The 19790-nt window shown below is 48.7% G+C and overlaps 1 protein-coding gene across 2 annotated transcripts in view; it reads left to right on the forward strand.

Annotated features, from left to right (window-relative positions):
- Positions 1 to 603: 603 nt before the first annotated feature.
- The window catches only part of KDM4A (lysine demethylase 4A), a 41388-nt gene continuing 22201 nt past the window's right edge, over positions 604 to 19790 (forward strand). Inside the window, exons 1-11 of one of the 2 annotated variants that reach the window (XM_068539706.1) lie at positions 604 to 715; positions 3368 to 3544; positions 4170 to 4345; positions 7063 to 7177; positions 8727 to 8920; positions 10986 to 11035; positions 11763 to 11866; positions 12272 to 12409; positions 13122 to 13372; positions 14554 to 14753; positions 15828 to 16219. In XM_068539706.1, the coding sequence (XP_068395807.1) occupies positions 3407 to 3544; positions 4170 to 4345; positions 7063 to 7177; positions 8727 to 8920; positions 10986 to 11035; positions 11763 to 11866; positions 12272 to 12409; positions 13122 to 13372; positions 14554 to 14753; positions 15828 to 16219 (1758 nt within the window). In that variant the 5' untranslated portion in view covers positions 604 to 715; positions 3368 to 3406. Of the gene's footprint in view, positions 716 to 923; positions 1010 to 3367; positions 3545 to 4169; positions 4346 to 7062; positions 7178 to 8726; positions 8921 to 10985; positions 11036 to 11762; positions 11867 to 12271; positions 12410 to 13121; positions 13373 to 14553; positions 14754 to 15827; positions 16220 to 19790 lie in introns of those variants that run through there. The other variant, XM_068539707.1, reaches the window with a different exon arrangement.

Genomic DNA, 19790 nt, shown 5'->3' on the forward strand with positions numbered 1-19790 from the left:
CTTGTCCTAATGACCCACAGAGCTCCTTTCCCCTTAGGAACTGCTCCTTTCAAGAAATGTCCCGGTTTGCTGGCAAGTGAGGGGGTTCCCAAGACACGGGACTTTTTGCGTTTTAAAAACCGAGACAGTACTGGGCAATCTGGGACAGGTTGGTCACCTTATCAGGAACTCCTTGACCTCGGAAGCCACCCCTAAGGGTCCCCAGCGCACTTGTACCTTAGGTAAGGGTTCTACTGACCCCGCAGAATACTGTCCCCACCCTTTCGTTAGAAACATCCTACAACGACCTCATCAGTGCCTTTACCCTGGCCACCTAGCCCATTTCTAGGCACTCAACTCTTTTAATCCAGATTACCTACGGGCGGCCAGAAGCCCGCCTGCGATTGGCCAATTCTGCAATTCAGCAGAGATTTCTCAGTGGCCGCGGTCGCGAGTGGTACAGCGTTTCCTCCTGGCAACAGCCCTAGCCGGCGCTCATAGGCTGAGCCGATTGATGTGCCAATACTTTGGGGCGGCTGCAGAGCGCGTTCATTGGCTGTTTGAAAGCTTCTAGCAGCCCCTGGATTGGTTGACTCTGTGGAGCGCTGTGCGACTGCGCAGAGGCCTACTTTAGAGGAGGCGGAGCTTCGTCCTTCGCCGGCTGGAAAAGCAGTGGGATCGGCTAGTGGCGACAGCAGAAGTCGGGCCTGAGCCCTGCCGGGGCAGTGGGCTTTAAGTAAGAACCAGAGGGTTTTTGAATCCTTTAGGTTTGTTGCTTCTGTAGCCGTGACCGTGAGCCCTGGTGGGGGAGGGGCGGAGGGCGGCCTTTAGCGGTCAGTGATAGGCATGGTTCTCGGTCAATGGGAGCAGGCGCTTCTGAAATGGGTCCTGAGATTGGCCCTTTCCAATCTCTTATAGCCAATGGACGTCGGGAAGGGTGGGCGGGTCTACTGGGCCTTATTTTCTTCTTCCTGCGGCCGGGACTCACTCGCCTAGGCGGCGGGGCCGGGAGGGGCCAGGCGTCTACGCGGTGAGCTTCGGGGACCTTGGGAGCGGGGGGCTACCTTGGGAGCGATACCCGCGGGGGCAGCTGCGAGGGGAGGGGACGGGAGTTTGAGGTGGTTGTTAGCAACAACTCCCTTTATTGAGTTGTTAAGTACCCGGCCTAGTGCTTAGCGTTTCGCTTGCATCATCTGAGTTAATCACAGCAACCCTGCAGGGCAAGGAGGTTGGGATCCCCATTTTACAGGAGGAGAAACTGAGACTCGGGCAGCTTACACAGCCAAGGTCACACAGCTAATAAATGGCAGAGACTGGATCTGTATTCAGAGTTGTTTTAACTCTGGGGCAGTGCTCTCTTAAACCAGTAGGCTTTGTTGCTGGGTGGGGGGAGGAAGGTGTCAGGGAACGGGAACTTTCCCCAGGGAATAGATTGAGGGAAGGGAATCCTAGGGTAGAAGAAAAGGAATGAGCAATTGAGGTAAGAGCAAAGAAATTAGTTACTCAACAGTTACTGAGTGCCTACTCTGTGCCGTGCATTGTTCTAAGTTCTAGGCTTACAAAGATGAATAAGGCCAGAGGCAGATGAAGCCCCATTAGGGGTTTTGGAGGCCCTACGTTGGGCCCTAGCACTGTGTTCACATCATTATGTGTCTTTATAAAATTTGCAAGAGTAAGATATTTTGTGTTCTTTTTTTTAAAGAAAGGGTCTTCAAGACTGCATAAAACTTTAGGTTCCTCTCTACACTTGGATCTGCCCTTGCAAAGGGCTTAGACTAAGTGGAGATTATGCTGTAGGCAGCACAGAGTAATGGAAGGAGCACTAGGAGCACATTACAGGACTGTGGGTAAATTTCCTGGTATGTAAAACAGGGCTTACAGTATATCTGCCATGCAAAGTTTGACGAGGTGCAGGAAAGCACCAGGGCAGGAACGCACTTTATTTTTGGTGAAATGGAAGCCGGAGAGATGCGGGTACTGGGACTTGTCTTCTCTCCTACCAAAGACAGTTCTACTCCATGCTGTCTTCCCAACCTTTTACTAGATTGTTGGTAGGTTGGACACAGTTACCTCCCTTCTAATCGCTCCAGCTCTCAAGGGGACTCTTGGAGCTGAACTGCCATGGCTTTGGGACCCAGATTGGGGGAATTGAGTAAAGAAAAGGACATACGGTTTTTGCTTCTAAACTGGCTTCTTTTAGCTGGTGTGCTTGGTTCTTATTCAGTCAAAATAGTCTATTGTGTTACCAGGCAATGGGGATGCACCCACTTAACTGAAGGCCTCATCTAAAAACAAAGTAGTATTTATTTCACCTCCAGTCAGTTATGAAGTTTGCCCTTTATTGCCAGTTTATTGCCTGTTTAAATTTTGTCCTTTGAGTTCTGGGTACAGTGCAGTTGAACTAGTCTCTAGCTTGACTTCGTATAGCAGTGCTGAAACTGCATTTTGGTTTAGATATGAGAATAATTTCACTTCAGGGTTTTAAAAATCATAGCTCAGGCTACTAATATCAGGGTACTCTTTAACCCTTAAACTTTGTAATCTGGTAGCCAACTAACTTTTCTTGGGAATCTAGAATCCTGTTTTAAAGCTTTGCCCTAGAAGGGAGCCCATAGATTGATTTTTATTAAAAAAAAAAATCTGGTTGTAGTATATTAAGTTTAATACTTAGAAACAGTTAGCAAGGTGTGAATAAGGGAGCAGCTGAAAAGAGAAGGGTAAAATATGGGCGGGGCAGCTGCTTTGTTAGATGGGACCAACAACCAAATAATTATAGTTTCCCTTTTTTAGCTGAAACAATGTCTCCATGTAAGTGAGGTTTAAATACAGGCAATTTTGTACATTAGAATCCTTTAGGCAGAACCTTTTCTGTCCCAGTGTGTCTTACTCATTTAAATGACCTGCCTAGAGGCAGATTCCAGGTGTGAGGTCTTACTGCTGCTTCAGAATTTCTTCATCTTTTACTATTTTCAGCACTGACATTTCCAGCATTCAATCTTAATTACATTTTATACAATTTTTTTAACATTTTAAAAAATATTTATTTTTGGCTGCATTGGGTCATTGTTGCTGCGCATGGGGCTTTCTCTAGTTGTGGTGAGCGGGGGCTACTCTTCATTGCAGTGTGCAGGCTTGTCATTGCAGTGGCTTCTCTTGTTGCAGAGCACGGGCTCTAGGCACGGGGGCTTCCGTAGCTGTGGCTTGCGGACTCTAGAGCGCAGGCTCAGTAGTTCTGGCGCACAGGCTTAGTTGCTCCGCGGCATGTGGGATCTTCCCAGACCAGGGCTCGAACCCGTGTCCCGTGCATCGGCAGGCGGATTCTTAACCACTGCGCCGCCAGGGAAGCCCACATTTTATATAATTTTATGTTCTTAATGTATTTCTTCAGATTCCTGCCTGACCAAAGTGACCTCAAAAAGGAGGGAAAATGGCTTCTGAATCTGAAACCTTGAATCCCAGTGCTCGGATAATGACCTTTTACCCGACTATGGAGGAGTTCCGGAACTTCAGTCGTTATATTGCCTACATTGAATCCCAAGGAGCTCATCGGGCTGGGCTGGCTAAGGTGGGGGACTGGGCCTTTGGGACTCAGGGTGGCAGTAAGATTTTTCCTAAATGAAGGCTGCAAGAACCGAGTTTTACTGAAAGGCAGGCTTGGTGGTAGTTGAATATTTGCTGTCCTATTTACAAGTTAATTCCTTTCGTTAACATCTGAAGTATCTCTTTTTAGGTTGGAGAAGAGCTGCTTAGAATGTTTAAAAGGGAGGAAGAGAGCAGTGTCCCAGGGCCAGCTGCTGTGGTGCTTCCATCTCTTGGTGGAGAAGGGTGTTTTCATCAATCCAACTTCTCTCGTTCTCGGTTTCAGTCTCATCCAGCACTCTGATAGTAATTTGGCTTCCCATGTGAACTTTCTGTTAGATTGAGAGAGAATCAACTCTTCAGCCTCCTGTCTTGGTGCCCAGATAAGATTCTGAGGCTGAGAATTCCGTACCTTAGATCATTGCAACTAGGCAGCTAGTTGGTAACAGAACTGGATCAGGGCTAGCATGACAGTGTGACTTGCCGTGTTTGGGTGAGCATGGTTAAATCCACGTGACTTTTTAGTAGAATCGGCTGTTGGCCTGCACACTTCTTGGACTCTGACCAGCTTGTCAGGTCTCTGATCTCTTTGTTTCTTGTGTTCCCTACAGGTTGTTCCTCCAAAGGAGTGGAAGCCACGAGCGTCCTATGATGATATTGATGACCTGGTCATTCCTGCCCCGATCCAGCAGCTGGTGACTGGGCAGTCTGGCCTCTTTACTCAGTACAACATACAGAAGAAAGCCATGACTGTTCGAGAGTTCCGCAAGATAGCCAATAGCGATAAGTGAGTGAAAACACATTCCTTCCCACCTGTCCTAGCATCTGGGACCTAATATCTCATGTGCAAAGCAGTCGTCTCCAGGACTGCTGCCATCCCACTGAAGAACAATTTCCTCACCTCTAGCATCTGTCTCTCTGTCCGCTCTTTACATGGAAGCGTTCCTCATGGCGGTACACAGTCACAGTCTAAACTTGTATATATTTTTACATAAAGTAATCCCATTGTTTTTCCTTCAAAAGTAGGATCATTTTCTGACTCTAATAAGTTGCAAAGTTGCAAAGGGGAAACTTGGAGTTGGTTCAAGAGGAGCATTGGCCGGATGTATTGATACCACCCACTTATCAAAAAGTGGCCTTCGTAGTTTAAGTTCATCTCTTCCTTCTGGGTCCTCCTGTCTTTAATCATGTCAGACTCCTTACTACTCCTACAGATGCTATCTCATTTCCTTTGTGACATTAACCAAATGTGAGTGAACTACCAAGCTGGTTGGTGTTTTCTATCACTCCATCATCATCTGTTATGTTCTTGTCTCTGTTGGAAACATCTTTGTTCAGGCCTGCTGTTTTCAGTTGTTTTCCTCTGCTGTTTTTAATATTTTGCTCTCATTACCTCAGATTTACAGAGAGTAAGTTGTGTGTTCCCCTTGTTGGGCTGTGACTAGTCAGTCCTTCTTAATCCTCTTGCTTGGATCTTCTCCCTTCCCTTGTTACTTCTTCATTTTGTGGCTCCACAAGGGATTCCTCCCTCCCCCTTGCCTCTTCTCCTGAGCCTTTCTGGTCCACGCATATCTTGGTTTCAGCCAGACGTTTTTGCGGCTCTGCCGTGGAGGCTCGGAGTAGAGCCTCAGCTTGCCAGGCTTCACACTTGGAGCGCTTTATCATCTCACATCAGGTCGCGCACTTTCTCCGTCTGTGCTCTGCCTTCTTTTCCTTTGACATAGCACAGTTCTAAATGTGGGCTTCCAATTTTATTGGCAGCCTGACTCTTAAAGCATCTCTATTGCTGGTCAACCTGCTGTCTAATGAGAGAATCTGTGTAAAAGCCTGTTGAAGAAGTGTGCCATGCTCTGCAGATGAGAGGCTGTGCCGTCTTCATGTCTGCTTCCTAGCTCTGCGCCATGCCAAGCACACTTGCTTTGTTTCACGTCGGGTTGGCCTCACTCAGGCCCCTGTGCCGTTCTTCCTGTCTCATCAACATATGGTAGGCCTTACCTTCTTTCAGGACACCTCTTTTTAAATCAGCCGGACCTATGTCTTTTCCCTTCATCTGAAATACAACCAATTCTTACCTTTGATTTCTGTCTGTGTGGTCAGCCAGCTTTAAGGAAACCCAGTAGGGTAGAAACCTAAACTTTTAAAGCAGATCAGTTGGAAGTAGAATTATTTGTATTTAAAGGGAACTTGAGAGTTCTAAACTTTATTATTTATTAGTTTAACATCAAAATGTAAGGCAGTATTTAAAGTAAGATTTTTTTTTTTTCCCACTCATCTCATTATCTCCACACAGTTTTATTTTGGTCTTCCACTCCTTATCATGTTTTTTGGCCATTTGAGTTATAGTGTGCAGTTTCAAATACCTATCAGGTTTACACGTTACTCTTTTTAAATTGCATAGTAATTTTTAAGTGGTTTGAATTTTTAAAAGATTTTTTGGGGAGTAAGTTTTCAGTATGTGATTATTGAGCTAAAGAGTACAGATATTTTTAATGGTATGTTGGGAGAGATATATATATATAATAGGGGTGTGTGTGTATTTGAGTGTGTGAGCATATGTATACACATGTATTTTGCTAAATGGAGCATTTGATGTGCAAAAACATTTTTTTTTTTTAAATTTATTTATTTATTTATTTATTTATGGCTGTGTTGGGTCTTCGTTTCTGTGCGAGGGCTTTCTCTAGTTGCGGCAAGTGGGGGCCACTCTTCATCGCGGTGCTCGGGCCTCTCATTATCGCGGCCTCTCTTGTTGCGGAGCACAGGCTCCAGATGCGCAGGCTCAGTAATTGTGGCTCATGGGCCCAGTTGCTCCGCGGCATGTGGGATCCTCCCAGACCAGGGCTCGAACCCGTGTCCCCTGCATTGGCAGGCAGATTCTCAACCACTGCGCCACCAGGGAAGCCCCAAAAACCTATTTTTATGTTTTTAGGATTATTTTATATTTTTATTAAAATATTTGGTTTTCAGGCGTGATTATTTGTTGAATGTTAGCCACACTGCATAGGATGCTGGGAATGTAGCAGTGACAACTGAAGTGAGCCCTCTTGGAGACGCTTCCTTAGAGTGCAGGGAAGTGAATGCTGTTCCAGGGCCTCAGCTCTCCATGTGCTGGGTTTTGGTTGTCTGTGGATACATAGGGATTTGCAGTCTTGGTTCTCACAAGTTTGGAAACATATTTTCTCCCTGTGTGGCCAGGCCACTCCTGACGGGTGCAGTGTGTAGTTATAGTAGAGTCTCTTGAAAGAGTGGAGGATATCATTCTTAAGGAAGATGGGCTTACATCTTTGTGTACGTTACCTTTTTTGGGCCCAGAACCCACGAAGGGATGTTGAGGGAGTTACTGGGTACTGTATTGGAACCTTGAAGGCCAAGGTTATGTCTCGTTTATTTGAAATGTCTTGCTATCCCTGGAACAGGGGATTGTGTCTCGTGCCGTTCATAATGCCTCATGTATTTAGTCCCTTATAAGTGGCTAACACTTTTTTTTTTTTTAACTTTTTTAAGGTACTGTACCCCACGCTATAGTGAATTTGAAGAGCTTGAACGGAAATACTGGAAAAATCTCACATTCAATCCCCCAATCTATGGTGCAGATGTGAATGGCACTCTCTATGAAAAGGTGAGACTTCCTGGGATCTCTATGCAGCATTTTTGCGATTTTGTAATTTAATACCATTTTCATCTGCCCAGCATGTAGTGGGCACCAAAAAGCTGTTTTGCTGAATGGGTGTCTGGACAAAGGAATGGCCCACCACCAGGTGATGGGCTGTGCTCAATTAATTGTGGGTAGTTTTGCATGTGACTGAATTTTATTTCTCCCACTCTACATGTGAATTGGATGATATGGTGTTCTTAGCAAGGGCTGTTAGAAGAGTCCGTGGGTGGTAGCTCCGATGAGTTCTAGAAAGGGTGGGATCACAGTAAATGAAATGTTGCGGGAGGGCAATGTGGTTTCTGAAGAAAAAAGATCACTGACCAATATAATGAAAGGGGTATATATTTAAGAAGAGACACATATTTAGATTTTCAGAATCCTCAAACAAGATTCTGTAGCAAAAGCTGTTTTAACAAATTGCATTGGCTTAGGATTTAGTGCTTTTTGGCATAGAGAACAGCCTTAGATATGATACAAGGAAGAAATATTTGGGACTGCTTTTTGGATGATTAAAAAATCTGTAGGGTGTTTTAGGGATTATCACTCCGATTAATTTATTGTTTTTGTAAATTATTTGAAGGAAGACGTTTAAAAAGTGGATTCCAATTTTGTTGATGACAGCTTTTTTGAGTGGTGGGAAGTGAAGCTTGTAGGCATAAATCCAGAACGTACTTATAGGAAGTGGGCTCCTCGATGACCTTTACAGCTCAGGATAACATTGTAGACTTTTTACTGAAGACACTGCCCAGTGGAAATAAGGGCTAGATAAGTCACAAATTAGTACAGTTGATTCCCATGCTTTGTATTTTTTATGGTTTGAGAGTACTTTCCTCTTTTAAGTTTCTTTCTTTTTCTTTTTTTTTTAAATTAGTTTATTTTTGGCTGCGTTGGGTCTTTGTTGCTGCGCACGGGCTTTCTCTAGTTGCGGCGAGCGGGGGCTACTCTTTGTTGCGGTGCGTGGGCTTCTTTTTGCGGTGGCTCCTCTTGTTGTGGAGCATGGTCTCTGGGTGCACGGACTTCAGTAGTTGTGGCACGTGGGCTCAGTAGTTGCGGCTTGCGGGCTCTAGAGCGCAGGCTCAGTAGTTGTGGTGCACGGGCTTAGTTGCTCCGCGGCATGTGGGATCTTCCTGGACCATGGCCCGAACCTGTGTACCCTGCATTGGCAGGCGGATTCTTAACCACTGCACCACCAGGGAAGTCCTGACCTAAGTTTCTTTAGCTTCTGTGCGAACTCTTCTTCTTGGGTTTAGAACAGGTGGCTGTCCCTCCTTTTTCATCTTTCATGTACTAGTGTTCAGTGTTGTTCACCAACTGGTGTTTGCCCTTCGGAGGTATAATGGCGTCGGCTCCAGTGGCAGCTCTGAGCAGCGAGTGAGGGGTGCTGTGGTCTTCAGGGCCATGCAGTTTCAACATTATTCCCAATCTTTGTTAGGAGTGACAGCTCACCTGTGACCTGCTCTGTGATTGGAGGGTTCAGAGCCTCAGTTTATATTCAGTATAACTTCCTCTGCAGCATGTTGATGAGTGGAATATTGGCCGGCTGAAAACAATCCTGGACTTGGTGGAAAAGGAGAGCGGGATTACCATTGAGGGCGTGAATACCCCATACCTGTACTTCGGCATGTGGAAGACATCCTTTGCCTGGCACACCGAAGACATGGACCTGTACAGCATCAATTACCTGCACTTCGGAGAACCCAAATCCTGGTAAAGTCGGCCTGCACTTGGCACTGGGGCTTCTCAGCTTTCATGTGCCCAGGGAACACCTTGGAATCAGGCAGAATGCAGATTCTGGTTCGGCAGGCTTAGGGTGGGACTGGTGTGTTACATTTTGTTCCGACTTTCAAGCAGTAAGGTGCCGTTTGAGCTCTGGTGCTCTCCCTCCCTTGGAGTAGCAGGCGTTAGCGGGCCCGGGCACTTGGTACCACAGTATGAAAACAGAAAGGGGCCTGAGTGACCGAGAGCCATGGGGGCTCTCCCACTGCTGTCTGGTTTCTTTTTCTGAACAGGCCTGAGGCATTTCTTAGAGGCAGACTTCCAAGACTGGAGTCACTTCTTCAGATGATAGAAAGCTTTCTTTTCCTCATGGAAAAAATATTTGGTGAGCAGCAGTGTGTGCTTTACTCACGAGGGGATGCAGGACCACGCAGCGTCCGCTCCCTGCTCTCCACCGAGGCCGCAGTCTGGCTGGGGAGAAATCCGAGAAAGCTCTCTCGTTTCTTCCTGCGCCCACCCGTCTATCTCAGCATGTTAGCGAAGCTGCTGCCTTCAGCAAAGCAAAAGACAGATGAGGTACCCAGCCTCACACAGATAGGGGGCTGGTCCGGAGAGAGAAAGTGGGAGAAAAGCTCCGATGGGGAACAGTGGTTGTACTAGGTCCACACAGGAAGGTGTGTGAGCATGGGGACTAGAGAAGGCTCCCCTGGAAGAGGGGACAGCTGAGCCGAGAGCTCGCAGATGAGGACGTGGCTGCGTGGGGTGGTGGTGGCTTGGGAAGGGGGACTGAGGGAAGGGTGTCTGGGTGGTTGTAACAACACATGCAAAGACACTTGAGAGCGAGCACGGCGTCTTGAGTAACCAGAAGAAGGAAGTCCCTTGTGGTTTGCATGCTGTGCATGAGGACGGAGGAGCGAGGAGGCCAGAGGGGACCCCATGGCCAGGCCAGGGGGAGTCGTGGAAACTGTATCCGTCTCCATTCCTTTCCGGTATCTTCAGCCGCATCCTTTCCCAGGGCTTTTCTTTTCTTCTGTCAGATGCTTTCCAGTTTCCAGTCTTGGAAGGGGGAAAACCCTTTTGAGCCTGTGATTACCCCCTAACTACTGTCCCAGTTCCTTCCTTAGGTGGCTAGACTTCTAGACTCTAGCTTTTGTGTCTTCACCATGTTTACTCTGAAGTTCCCTGAAATTGGACTTTCTGTTCTCGAGTCAAGAGGTTTTCTAGTTGCTATATACACTCTTTACGTCATCTGAAGTGGTTCCTTTAGAGACTTCTGTGCAAGGTTGCCTGATGGATCACAGAGTCCTTTAGGTGACAGACATTTTCCTCAGCTCCTCATCTGTTTTGTTGCATAAGAAAGCTATTTGGGATGGGAAGGTTTTGTTGTGGAATCATCTTTAGAATGCATTGTAAGGGTAAGTCAGACTCACTGTGAGTTCCCGAATATAAAGCTTAACAGTTGTGCAAAAGTTTTAAATAGTCTTCTATGTGTTTTTTATTTTTTCTGTTCGTTTTTTAATGAAGGGCAATTCCTGTGGTGTCTAGATACCCACGGTGGTGGAGGAGTGAGCGGTTACTGGATAATCAGTACACGGTTGTGGAGACAAAGGGAAATGGGCTCAGCACATAGGGGCCAGGTCTCCGGTACCTGATCCATTGTCACCTCGTTTCCCATCTTCCTCCCTCTATCTCATCCCAGTTAGGCCCTTCAGGCTCTGCCAGGAGCACATTAATGCCACCCTCCTCCTTTTTTTTTTTTTTAAACTTTTATTGCATGAACAACATTATAAAGGAGAGCAACACTGAGTGTGTACCATAAATCCTGGTTCATGGTAAATATTCAATAAATGTTAAATGAATGAATATAAAAGATAAAATCGCTCACACTTCTGCGTGTGTCTCTGCCCTCCTCTGCCCAAACAGTCTAATACTTCATTTCTCCAGATCCCTATCTAGTTCTCATGGTTGGGAAGTTGAAAAGTCTGATATTTCAAGCTGTTCTGAAAGAGGGGACGAGCCCCTCTGCTCAGCGGCCGGTGCTTCTGTGTGCTTGCAGGTACTCCGTCCCGCCTGAGCACGGAAAGCGGCTGGAGCGCCTGGCCAAAGGTACGGGGGTCCGCTCCGCTTGCTGGGTCAGACCTGCCTGTGAGCTGAGCTCATTGCTCTGAGGTGTCCACTTGCTGTGGTCCTTTCTCAGGCCCACGTGTGGGGAGTGAGCCAGACTGCCAGATCGGTTACATATCAGAGCGACTAAAATCAGAGCCTTTTCCCGCTTTGTCTTGGGAAGGGACTTACTAAGTCTTAGGCTGTGTTTGCCTCAATTTTATCATGCATGGGTTTATTTGACCAGGGATAGTGTATTGGTCATATTGGGTCTGGTTCTTTTGCCAAAAACCCAAATCATCAAGTCAAAATTGAATTTTATGCTTTGGTTCTTTTAAGTGGACTCTAATAGATTTGAACCTCTACAGAGCCTGTTTCACAAGAGCTTGGGTCATGTGTGCTGTAGTTGTGTTACTAACAAAAGATTGAGTATCCCAGTGAATGGAGAAAGGCTCTAAATTGTTCAAAAGTCTTTGTGAGAACAGAGGCACCTGGGGCAATCCCCCAAACAGGATTTGATTAATCACCCATGTAACAGCCTACACGGGAGACAGCCCGGAGGTTCGTTGTAGAACCTTAGGATTGACCTGAAGCTAGAAGAATCTGTGGAGGTCACATTGGTGATTCATCTTCCTTATCATGTAGATGAGATGCATGGTGTGAGGTGACTCCAGGGTTACAGGGCCAGTGTGGGGCTGCGTATTAACTGTGCCCGTTTTCAATTAAACAGGCTTTTTCCCGGGCAGTGCTCAAAGCTGTGAGGCTTTTCTCCGCCATAAGATGACCTTGATTTCTCCTTTAATGCTGAAGAAATACGGAATTCCCTTTGACAAGGTGAGTGGATTTTGCACACAGCAGCCCTTGGCTTACACGGAAACCACCCTTTCTGGCGTGTGTTTCACAGAGGAGCTTTATTCTACTTGATTCTCTGTACCAGGTGTGGGCCAGGACTAATCTGTATCATCCTTTGATCTCGAAGCATTAAAGGTGGGCTACCCCTTCCTGGTGCCAGAGGAGGGTCAAGCCCCCTTGAACAGTGTCATCTGGAGGAGTCATTAATTACAGTCATGGTGTCTGATGTGTAGAGGCTTTGCATGTCACAGAAGACACCAAGTCCCCAGTGGTTTTGTGACCCATCCCTGGCCACTAAGCTCAGTTGTGGCAGAGCTGGAACACAACTTTCCAGGTCTCTAGACGCCTGCCGTTTGCTGCAGCTGCTTCCCGTTTGCTCTTGTTCAGGTGACTCAGGAAGCTGGAGAATTTATGATCACTTTCCCTTACGGGTACCATGCCGGCTTTAACCATGGCTTCAACTGTGCTGAGTCCACTAATTTTGCTACCCGGCGGTGGATCGAGTATGGCAAACAAGCTGTGCTGGTAAGTCCGCTGGGTTTCCTTCACAATAACTGTGTCTAAAAATGACTGGTTGAGCCAGCCAACCTGCTTAGATACACTGGCTGGTGATTAGAACATTTCTTTGAGCTGCTGGAATTCAGAAGCAGAGTGGCGGGGAATGTGCAAAAGTGCCAGCATCTTGTATTCACAAAGAATTTTAAAAGATTTGTTGAGATTTGAGTTGTATAAAATGAGGTTTCCATGCTTGAGTCCATTGAGCATTAAAACTACACCTACACACTGTGCTATTTCTTGCTTTAGCCACTCTGGGATTTCTCTGTCTAGGAGAAATCTTAAGGGCTTCCTTTTACATTAGGGAAGCAGCAGGGCTGGACGTTTGGCTGGGAGTAGACTCGCTCCTGTGCTCCTGGCTTGGATAGACAGCAGAGGGAAGGTGGACATTGACCATCCAGGGTCTAACGCTGAGCCTCATCTCTAACCGTTCTCCATGCGCCCTAGTTAGCGCCCAGGTTGACTCGCCCCAGTGCCACGTGTCCTCCACCCTTTTTTCCCTGCTTCCTTTCATGCGTGAAGGCTCTGCAAGGACGTTATGTCCTCAGCCTGTGAACCCAAACAGTTCAGCCTTAGTCCGTCTTGTGTCTTTTCCCATTCGGAGGGAGGAGATGGGAGGAGGGGGTCGGGGGAGGAGCAGGGAAAGTGCCTCACCTGGAGCTCCTCTGGCACCTTGCGACAGTGCTCCTGCAGAAAGGACATGGTGAAGATCTCCATGGATGTGTTTGTGAGGAAGTTCCAGCCAGAAAGGTACAAACTCTGGAAAGCTGGGAAGGACAGCACTGTCATCGACCACACTCTGCCCACGCCAGAAGCGGCCGAGTTTCTCAAGGAGAGTGAACTGGCCCCGAGAGCCCGGAAGGAGGAGGAGTGCCCGGAGGAGGACGACATGGAGGGGGTTGAGGATGGAGAGGAGGGTGACCTGAAGAGGAGGTAACCCTGCAGCCCTCGGGCCCAGCTGCCTGAGGGAGGCGTGTCTGGCAGCTCCCGTAGCCTGCCGAGAGGCTGCTTCTGAGTGGGGTGTTTGAGCACAGCTGAGGGAATGTTTTTCTTGGTACAGGCCCCAGAATCCTCAGTGAGGTGTTCAGGCGCTTCCTCATGGCTGCCTCCCAAGGGTGGTAGCACCTCTACATGGGCCGTAGTCTGCTGGAGCAAGGCTCACGTGCGTGCGAGGGCATGGCTCCCTCTGAGCCAGAGAAGCCAGTTTTCTCATTGCCATTTGAGGGCTTTTTAAAAAATAAGTTTATTTATTTATTAATTTATTATTATTTTTTTTATTTTTGACTGCGTTGGGTCTTTGTTGCTGTGCGCGGGCTTTCTCTAGTTGTGGCGAGCGGGGGCTACTCTTCGTTGCGGTGCGCGGGCTTCTCACTGCAGTGGCTTCTCTTGTTGCGGAGCACGGGCTTTAGGCGTACGGGCTTCAGTAGTTGTGGCACGTGGGCTCAGCAGTTGTGGCTCGCGGGCTCTAGGGCTCGGTAGTTGTGGCTCGCCGGCTCTAGAGTACGGGCTCAGTAGTTGTGGCTCGCGGGGCTCTAGAGTACGGGCTCAGTAGTTGTGGCTCGCGGGGCTCTAGAGCGTAGGCTCAGTAGTTGTGGCACACGGGCTTAGTTGCTCCGCGGCGTGTGGGATCTTCCCGGACCAGGGCTCAAACCTGTGTCCCCTGCGTTGGTAAGCGGATTCTTAACCACTGCACCACCAGGGAAGTCCCCATTTGAGGGCTTTTTGAAAAGGAGAGAGTAGTGAAGGAAATGAGACGCGCAAGGGCAGGGGCCAGGGTCCTCGGTGTCTGAGCCGGAGCATCTGTCCTCAGGAGCGTTTCTCCTGGGCTGTGTGGGGAAGAAAGGAGGAACATTTATCGGGGACCTGCTATACACCAGGCGCTCTGGCAGGTGCTCAGCACACCTTTTCTTAAGCCTCACGTCAAACCTGTGAAGGGGGTGGTGACATCCCTATTTGCACTTGATGGAACAGGCTCAGGGAGGTGAGGTCCCTGGTCTCAGGTGGCACCAAAGTGTGAAGCAGGCCCTGGCCGTTGATTTTGGGTTGTGTGGGGAGGTGTTTGTGTAAGCAGATGTATCCTGGGGCTCTTAAAAAGTTTGCCCTCCTCCTTGCAGCCTGGCCAAGCACCGTATCGGGACAAAGAGGCACCGAGTTTGTCTTGAAATCCCACAGGAGGTGAGTCAGAGCGAGCTCTTCCCCAGGGAGGAGCTGGGCTCTGGACAGTACGATATGGCGGAGTGCCAGGCCGCCCTTGCTCCTGTGAGGCCCACCCACAGCTCCGTGCGCCAAGTTGAGGACGGTCTCACCTTCCCAGGTGAGTTGGTTATGGTATTTTTCCCCACAGCCCTGATCATTCTTTTCTGTGTGGGACGCCACATCAGTGCAGGGTCGCAGATGTGACAAAGGGGAGGCGGGTCTGTGAGCGGATGGTGTGATTGGAGTGTGGGAAGCGCTGTGGTTGGGGTCACCCAGGGCGGCTGAGGAACGTGGAGGAAAGGCCCCCGCCCACCCTCTGCCTGGTGAAGTGCCCGTGAATTAACTCTTACGGAGTAAGCAGCGATTTTCCAGGCAGACAGACTGGGGACGTCATAGAAGGGGCTTCCCTGATAGGAGGAGCAGGGGCCCAGGCCCGGAGACGTGCACAAGCATGAGCTCTTTGGGGAGCTGGCAGTGATTTCCTGTGATTTGAACAAGGAGTGGGAAGGGTGGGAGACAGGTGTGTCACAGGAGCGACCTGAGAAATGGGATGAGACGATGAGGGGACTGCCTACCGCCTGAGAGTTTGCTCATTGGGAGGCTTGAGAGGCTGTTTGTATTTTAGGAAAGGATAGTGCGGTCCAGTACAGTGTTTGAAAGCGTTCACTAGGACGGTTGTTGAGGATAGATGTGTTAGGAAGGGGCTTGTATCAGTCTCGGGTCAGGCTTGGAGGATCTCTGCGTCGACAGGACCTCGGAGTGTCTGCTGAGAGCCAGTCAGCACTATGGACTTGGACCCTGGGGCCCTGCTGCCTTCTGTTGAGCGGTTTTTCTAGCCTGGCTTCTCTGGGTCTCTACTGAGCTGCAGGAGACTTATGAGGAAGTGACAGCTGCCACTTAACTGAGTGTCTGCTGTGTGCAAGGCTGTGCTCCCACCTTACACGCAGCAATCTTACTTAAGAACCCTGGAGAGAGGTGGTAGTATCCTCAAGTTACAGAGGATGAAACTGGAGGCCCAGAGAGGCTAAGCAGCTCGCCCCAGATCACACAGGGACCCTGTCGGTGGTGGAGTCAGAGTTCAGAGCCAGGCCTCACTTGCTGCCCATGTTCCTTGGTCTTGTCACTCTGCCTTTCTTGAAGTTCAGAAGCACAAGAGAAAGTGGGCTCTGTCCAATGTGTCTGTGTGTTTCAGATTATTCCGACTCCACCGAAGTCAAATTTGAAGAGCTTAAAAATGTCAAGCTGGAAGAGGAGGATGAGGAGGAGGAGGAGGAGGAAGAGGAGGAAGATCAGGAAGGGGCTGCCTTGGACCTTTCTGTGAATCCGGTTTCTTTTGGGGGTCGCCTCGTCTTCTCAGGCTCCAAAAAGAAGTCATCTTCCAGCCTGGGCTCTGGTTCTTCACGGGATTCTATTTCTTCCGATTCAGAAACCAGTGAGCCTCTGTCCTGCCGAGCCCAGGGGCAAACGGGAGTCCTCACTGTGCACAGCTATGCCAAAGGGGACGACAGGGTCACCGCAGGAGAGTCATGCACGAGGAAGAAAGGGGGTGCCACCAGGAGCATCAACGAGCGGGAGCTGACCGAGGTATGGGTGCTGGGTGGGGTGGGGGGCAGGGGGCCTCCTGTGTTGGGGAGGGAGGTGGTTCTGGGGCTGGGCTGCTGCAGAGTCCCAGATGGCAGGAGAGACCCTCAGGATGGACCGCCAGTCTGCAATTGTGTCAAGCAAAAGCCAGGTGGCAGTGGGTCACTTCAGCTTGTTCTTTTGCTCGGAGTTTCTTTCTCTTATCTCTATGGGACTGTTGTTCCAAAGAATTGCCTTGCAGCCTCAGTGGCCGCCCTCGGTGGATCTTCAGCTGAGTTGGGTGCATCCTCTGCCCCTCCTGGCCTTAGGGGCCAGGATTAGAGTGGCAGTGGTTGCAGGGTTTGAGGGTTGGGGTGAGGTGCTCTTTCTTACCCTGGACTCCCCTGGGAGTTCTCCCTCTACTCCCCTCTTCATTCTTCCCCTCCCAGTATAACACTGCTAACGCAGCATCGTTTTGGAGGCCAGGATGAACTCCAGAGCTGTAACCGTGGACATGTCTGTTCAGGCTTCCTCTCAGGACACGCTGTTGCCAAAAACTCTGTCTTTTGTTTGTTCTGTGTAGAAAGGCGTTTGGTGGGTCTGAGTGGGATACAGCAGGGCCACGTTGGGTGCAGCTGACTCAGGCCTGCCCTGGTGACCTGCTCTCTCCCTGGCCTCGCAGCCTATGGGTAAGTTGCAGCCCAGGCTGGGGGTGGAGTGGGGTCACTGGCAGGTAGTAGAAGTCAGCACAGACTTCCCCGTTCCCTTCCCTTCACCTTTGAAAAATTTATCGTCTAAAAGTTTTTATTATGAAACATTTTAAAAGTATATGCAAATAGAATACTGTCACGAGCCCCACGTGTACCCTTGTTATTTTTTCATATTAACAATTGGCTTGTTGGCTTTATCTTTTCTTTGGCTGAAATACTAACACTTAAAATTCCTCTAGTTTTTTCAGCAGTGCCTTTCTGTGGTTGGTTTTTCCCCTTGTCTTGAACACCCGATGTTGTTTTTCTTTCTGCCTTCTCTGAATCTCGGGCTCAGTTTCTGTAGACCCCCTTTCTCCACCTGAAGGTCCCCCCTCCCTCTCACATGGCGTGTGGGTATCCACCGTACACCACCGTGCAGCCTTCTCGTTGCCTCTGATCACGGCTCCCTCTGCCCTCCTGTGGCTGCTTCCGCAGGAGAGGGCTCTTCCGCTTGGAAACCAGAACCCCTTAGGTTCCCTGTGGCCGCATCCCAGCCATCCTTCCCAAAGCTCTGTGCCCTCTTGTGCATCCTGCTGTCTCTGCAGGCCACGCTGTCCTTCTCTTGCCCTGTCCTCCTGACTTGCTTTCCTCCAGCTGAATTCACAACCACAGAAGCTGCTAACAATAGCAAGGACTTACTAGACACTTGAATGCGTTGTTCAGACCACATGTTACTGCTGACGCAATCTTAACCACAGAGTCAAGTTTTTTGTGGCTTTTTTTTTTTTTTGGTGGTGGGAGCAATACATAAATAACAGCCATCTTTTTTCCTCCCAAATTAGGAACCAGTTAAGTTATGGGTACAGGAGGCGGGCACATGGCACTCAGAATGCCGCTTTGTTACCAGTTAAAATGGTTGAAGAGAGTGACTTCTAACCCGTGGCCGAATAGCCCTGCCGCTCATTTACCCTCAGTTAGACAGATGACCCACCTAGTCACAGGCGGCCCTGGACGACTCAGGCCCCTCTCACAGTGGCAGAGAGTTTCCCACTCACCTTCTGTGTGTTGTGCACACAGGAATGCACTGCCTCTGCAAAAGGCAGATGCCAGAAAATGAAAGCCAGGACTCCTCCCACGGGAATATGCTGGGAGAGGAGGCTTCTCTCTGACACGCCTCTCTCGTGCAACCCCTGCCCCAAAACCGTAGCGTGTCTTCTTGGTTCTTTTTTGTTTGTGTGTGGACCTCAGCTGCAGCCTGATGGTAATAACTTCTCCGCTCCATCACCTGCCATCTCTCCCACCTCTCCCCTTGACATGCTGGCGTCCTCTTCGCTTTACTCTGTAATGGTTTGTACGCCTGCTCTGGGCTAGGACTGTGCCTTCAAGGAGCTCATAGTCTAGGCAAATAGATGCGAGCAGGGAATTCTAGTACCTGGTGATGATCATTGCAGCACAAGTGGAAGAGTTAGCAGCTCGGCCTGGGGTTGGGGTGAGGAGGCAGAGAGACAGCAGGGGAAGGAGCTTAGCGGGAGCATGCTGGGCGGATGGGATGAAATTGGAGCGGGAATCTAGGGGAGGAGAGGGTTCTGTTTGGTGCTGGGGGCTCCTGCCAGGGTCAGAGCAGGTCGGGGGTCCACAGTGGTTTTGTTGGTCTCAGGCATATGGGATGAGAAGGCCTTGGGAGGTGCAGGTGGGCCGTGTCAGGAGCCGGGTCCTGGAGTTCTGAGGCTCTTTGACTTGAGAGTCAGGGGGTGGGGGGCAGTGGAAGTTTCCCTGCCATGTGTTTTTGGAGATTGAAGATTTCTATAACACGTTTTTTAATACACAAAGATGCATATGGTATAATACAGTGAACTACAAATACTTATCGTCAAGATCTAACAGTTATCAATATTTTGCCACATTTACTTCATCTGTCCTTTTTTTTGTTTCTTCTTTGTGGCTGTGCAACTTGTGGGATCTTAGTTCCCTGACCAGGGATTGAACCTCTGGCGCAGTGAAAGCGCTGAGTCCTAACTACTGGACCGCCAAGGAAGTCCCCAACTGTCCTTTTTTTATTTGCTGAAGTATTTTATAGCAAATCCAGATGTCATGTGATTTCTTCCCTACTTCAGTGTGTACCTCTAAAAAATACGGGTGTTTTCTTAATCACCATATGCTGTTTTATACCTAACAAAATTATAGAAATTCTGTAGCATCATCTAATACCCAGTTCACAATCAAATTTCCCCAGTAGTCTGAACAAAATTTATTTTACAGTAGGTTTGTTTGAATCAAGATTTAATTAATCTTACATCTTATGTCTGTTCATTATGTCTCTTAAGTCTGTCTTAATCTAGAGCAGTGCCCCTCTGTCCACCTGCCACTGACTCACTCAAAGAAACTGTCAGTTGTTCTTTGGATTGCCCAGTGAAGCGTTTTTTAAGCTTTGCATTGATGTCTTGAAAGATCATTTTGGAAGCAGTATAAAGGTTTTTTGGGGAAGAAGGAGGCAAAATTAGAAACAGCAGAGGTTCTCTTGAAGATGGAATTATAGATGATTTTCACTTCCTGCATTTATAAATTGTTTGAATGCTTTTTATGAATACGTGTTATTTTTATAATCAAATACTTCTCCTTTAGGACAGGAGGAAAAATGGTTTGCAAGAGGGAAATCAGTTTGGAACCTGTTCCTTTAGTCTGAGAGGTGGTGAGGACCTGAGCCGTGAGGTGATGGTGGGGGTGGATGGGGGGAGCTGGGGTAATGACTGCTTGGAAGGTGGGAGCCCGGGGCCGGGGGCTGGTGTGGGGTGAGTGGGTGGGAGAGCAGTGCAGGGGTGACCTGGAATTCTGGCTCGTGTTACTTACCAGATGGACAGGGGCGTATCGGTGGAGGATGGAGGTGGCAGGAAAAGTGAAGGGGTTAT

The sequence above is a fragment of the Eschrichtius robustus genome, chromosome 3 (assembly GCF_028021215.1).
Source record: "Eschrichtius robustus isolate mEscRob2 chromosome 3, mEscRob2.pri, whole genome shotgun sequence".
NCBI classification, from domain to species: Eukaryota; Metazoa; Chordata; class Mammalia; order Artiodactyla; family Eschrichtiidae; genus Eschrichtius; species Eschrichtius robustus.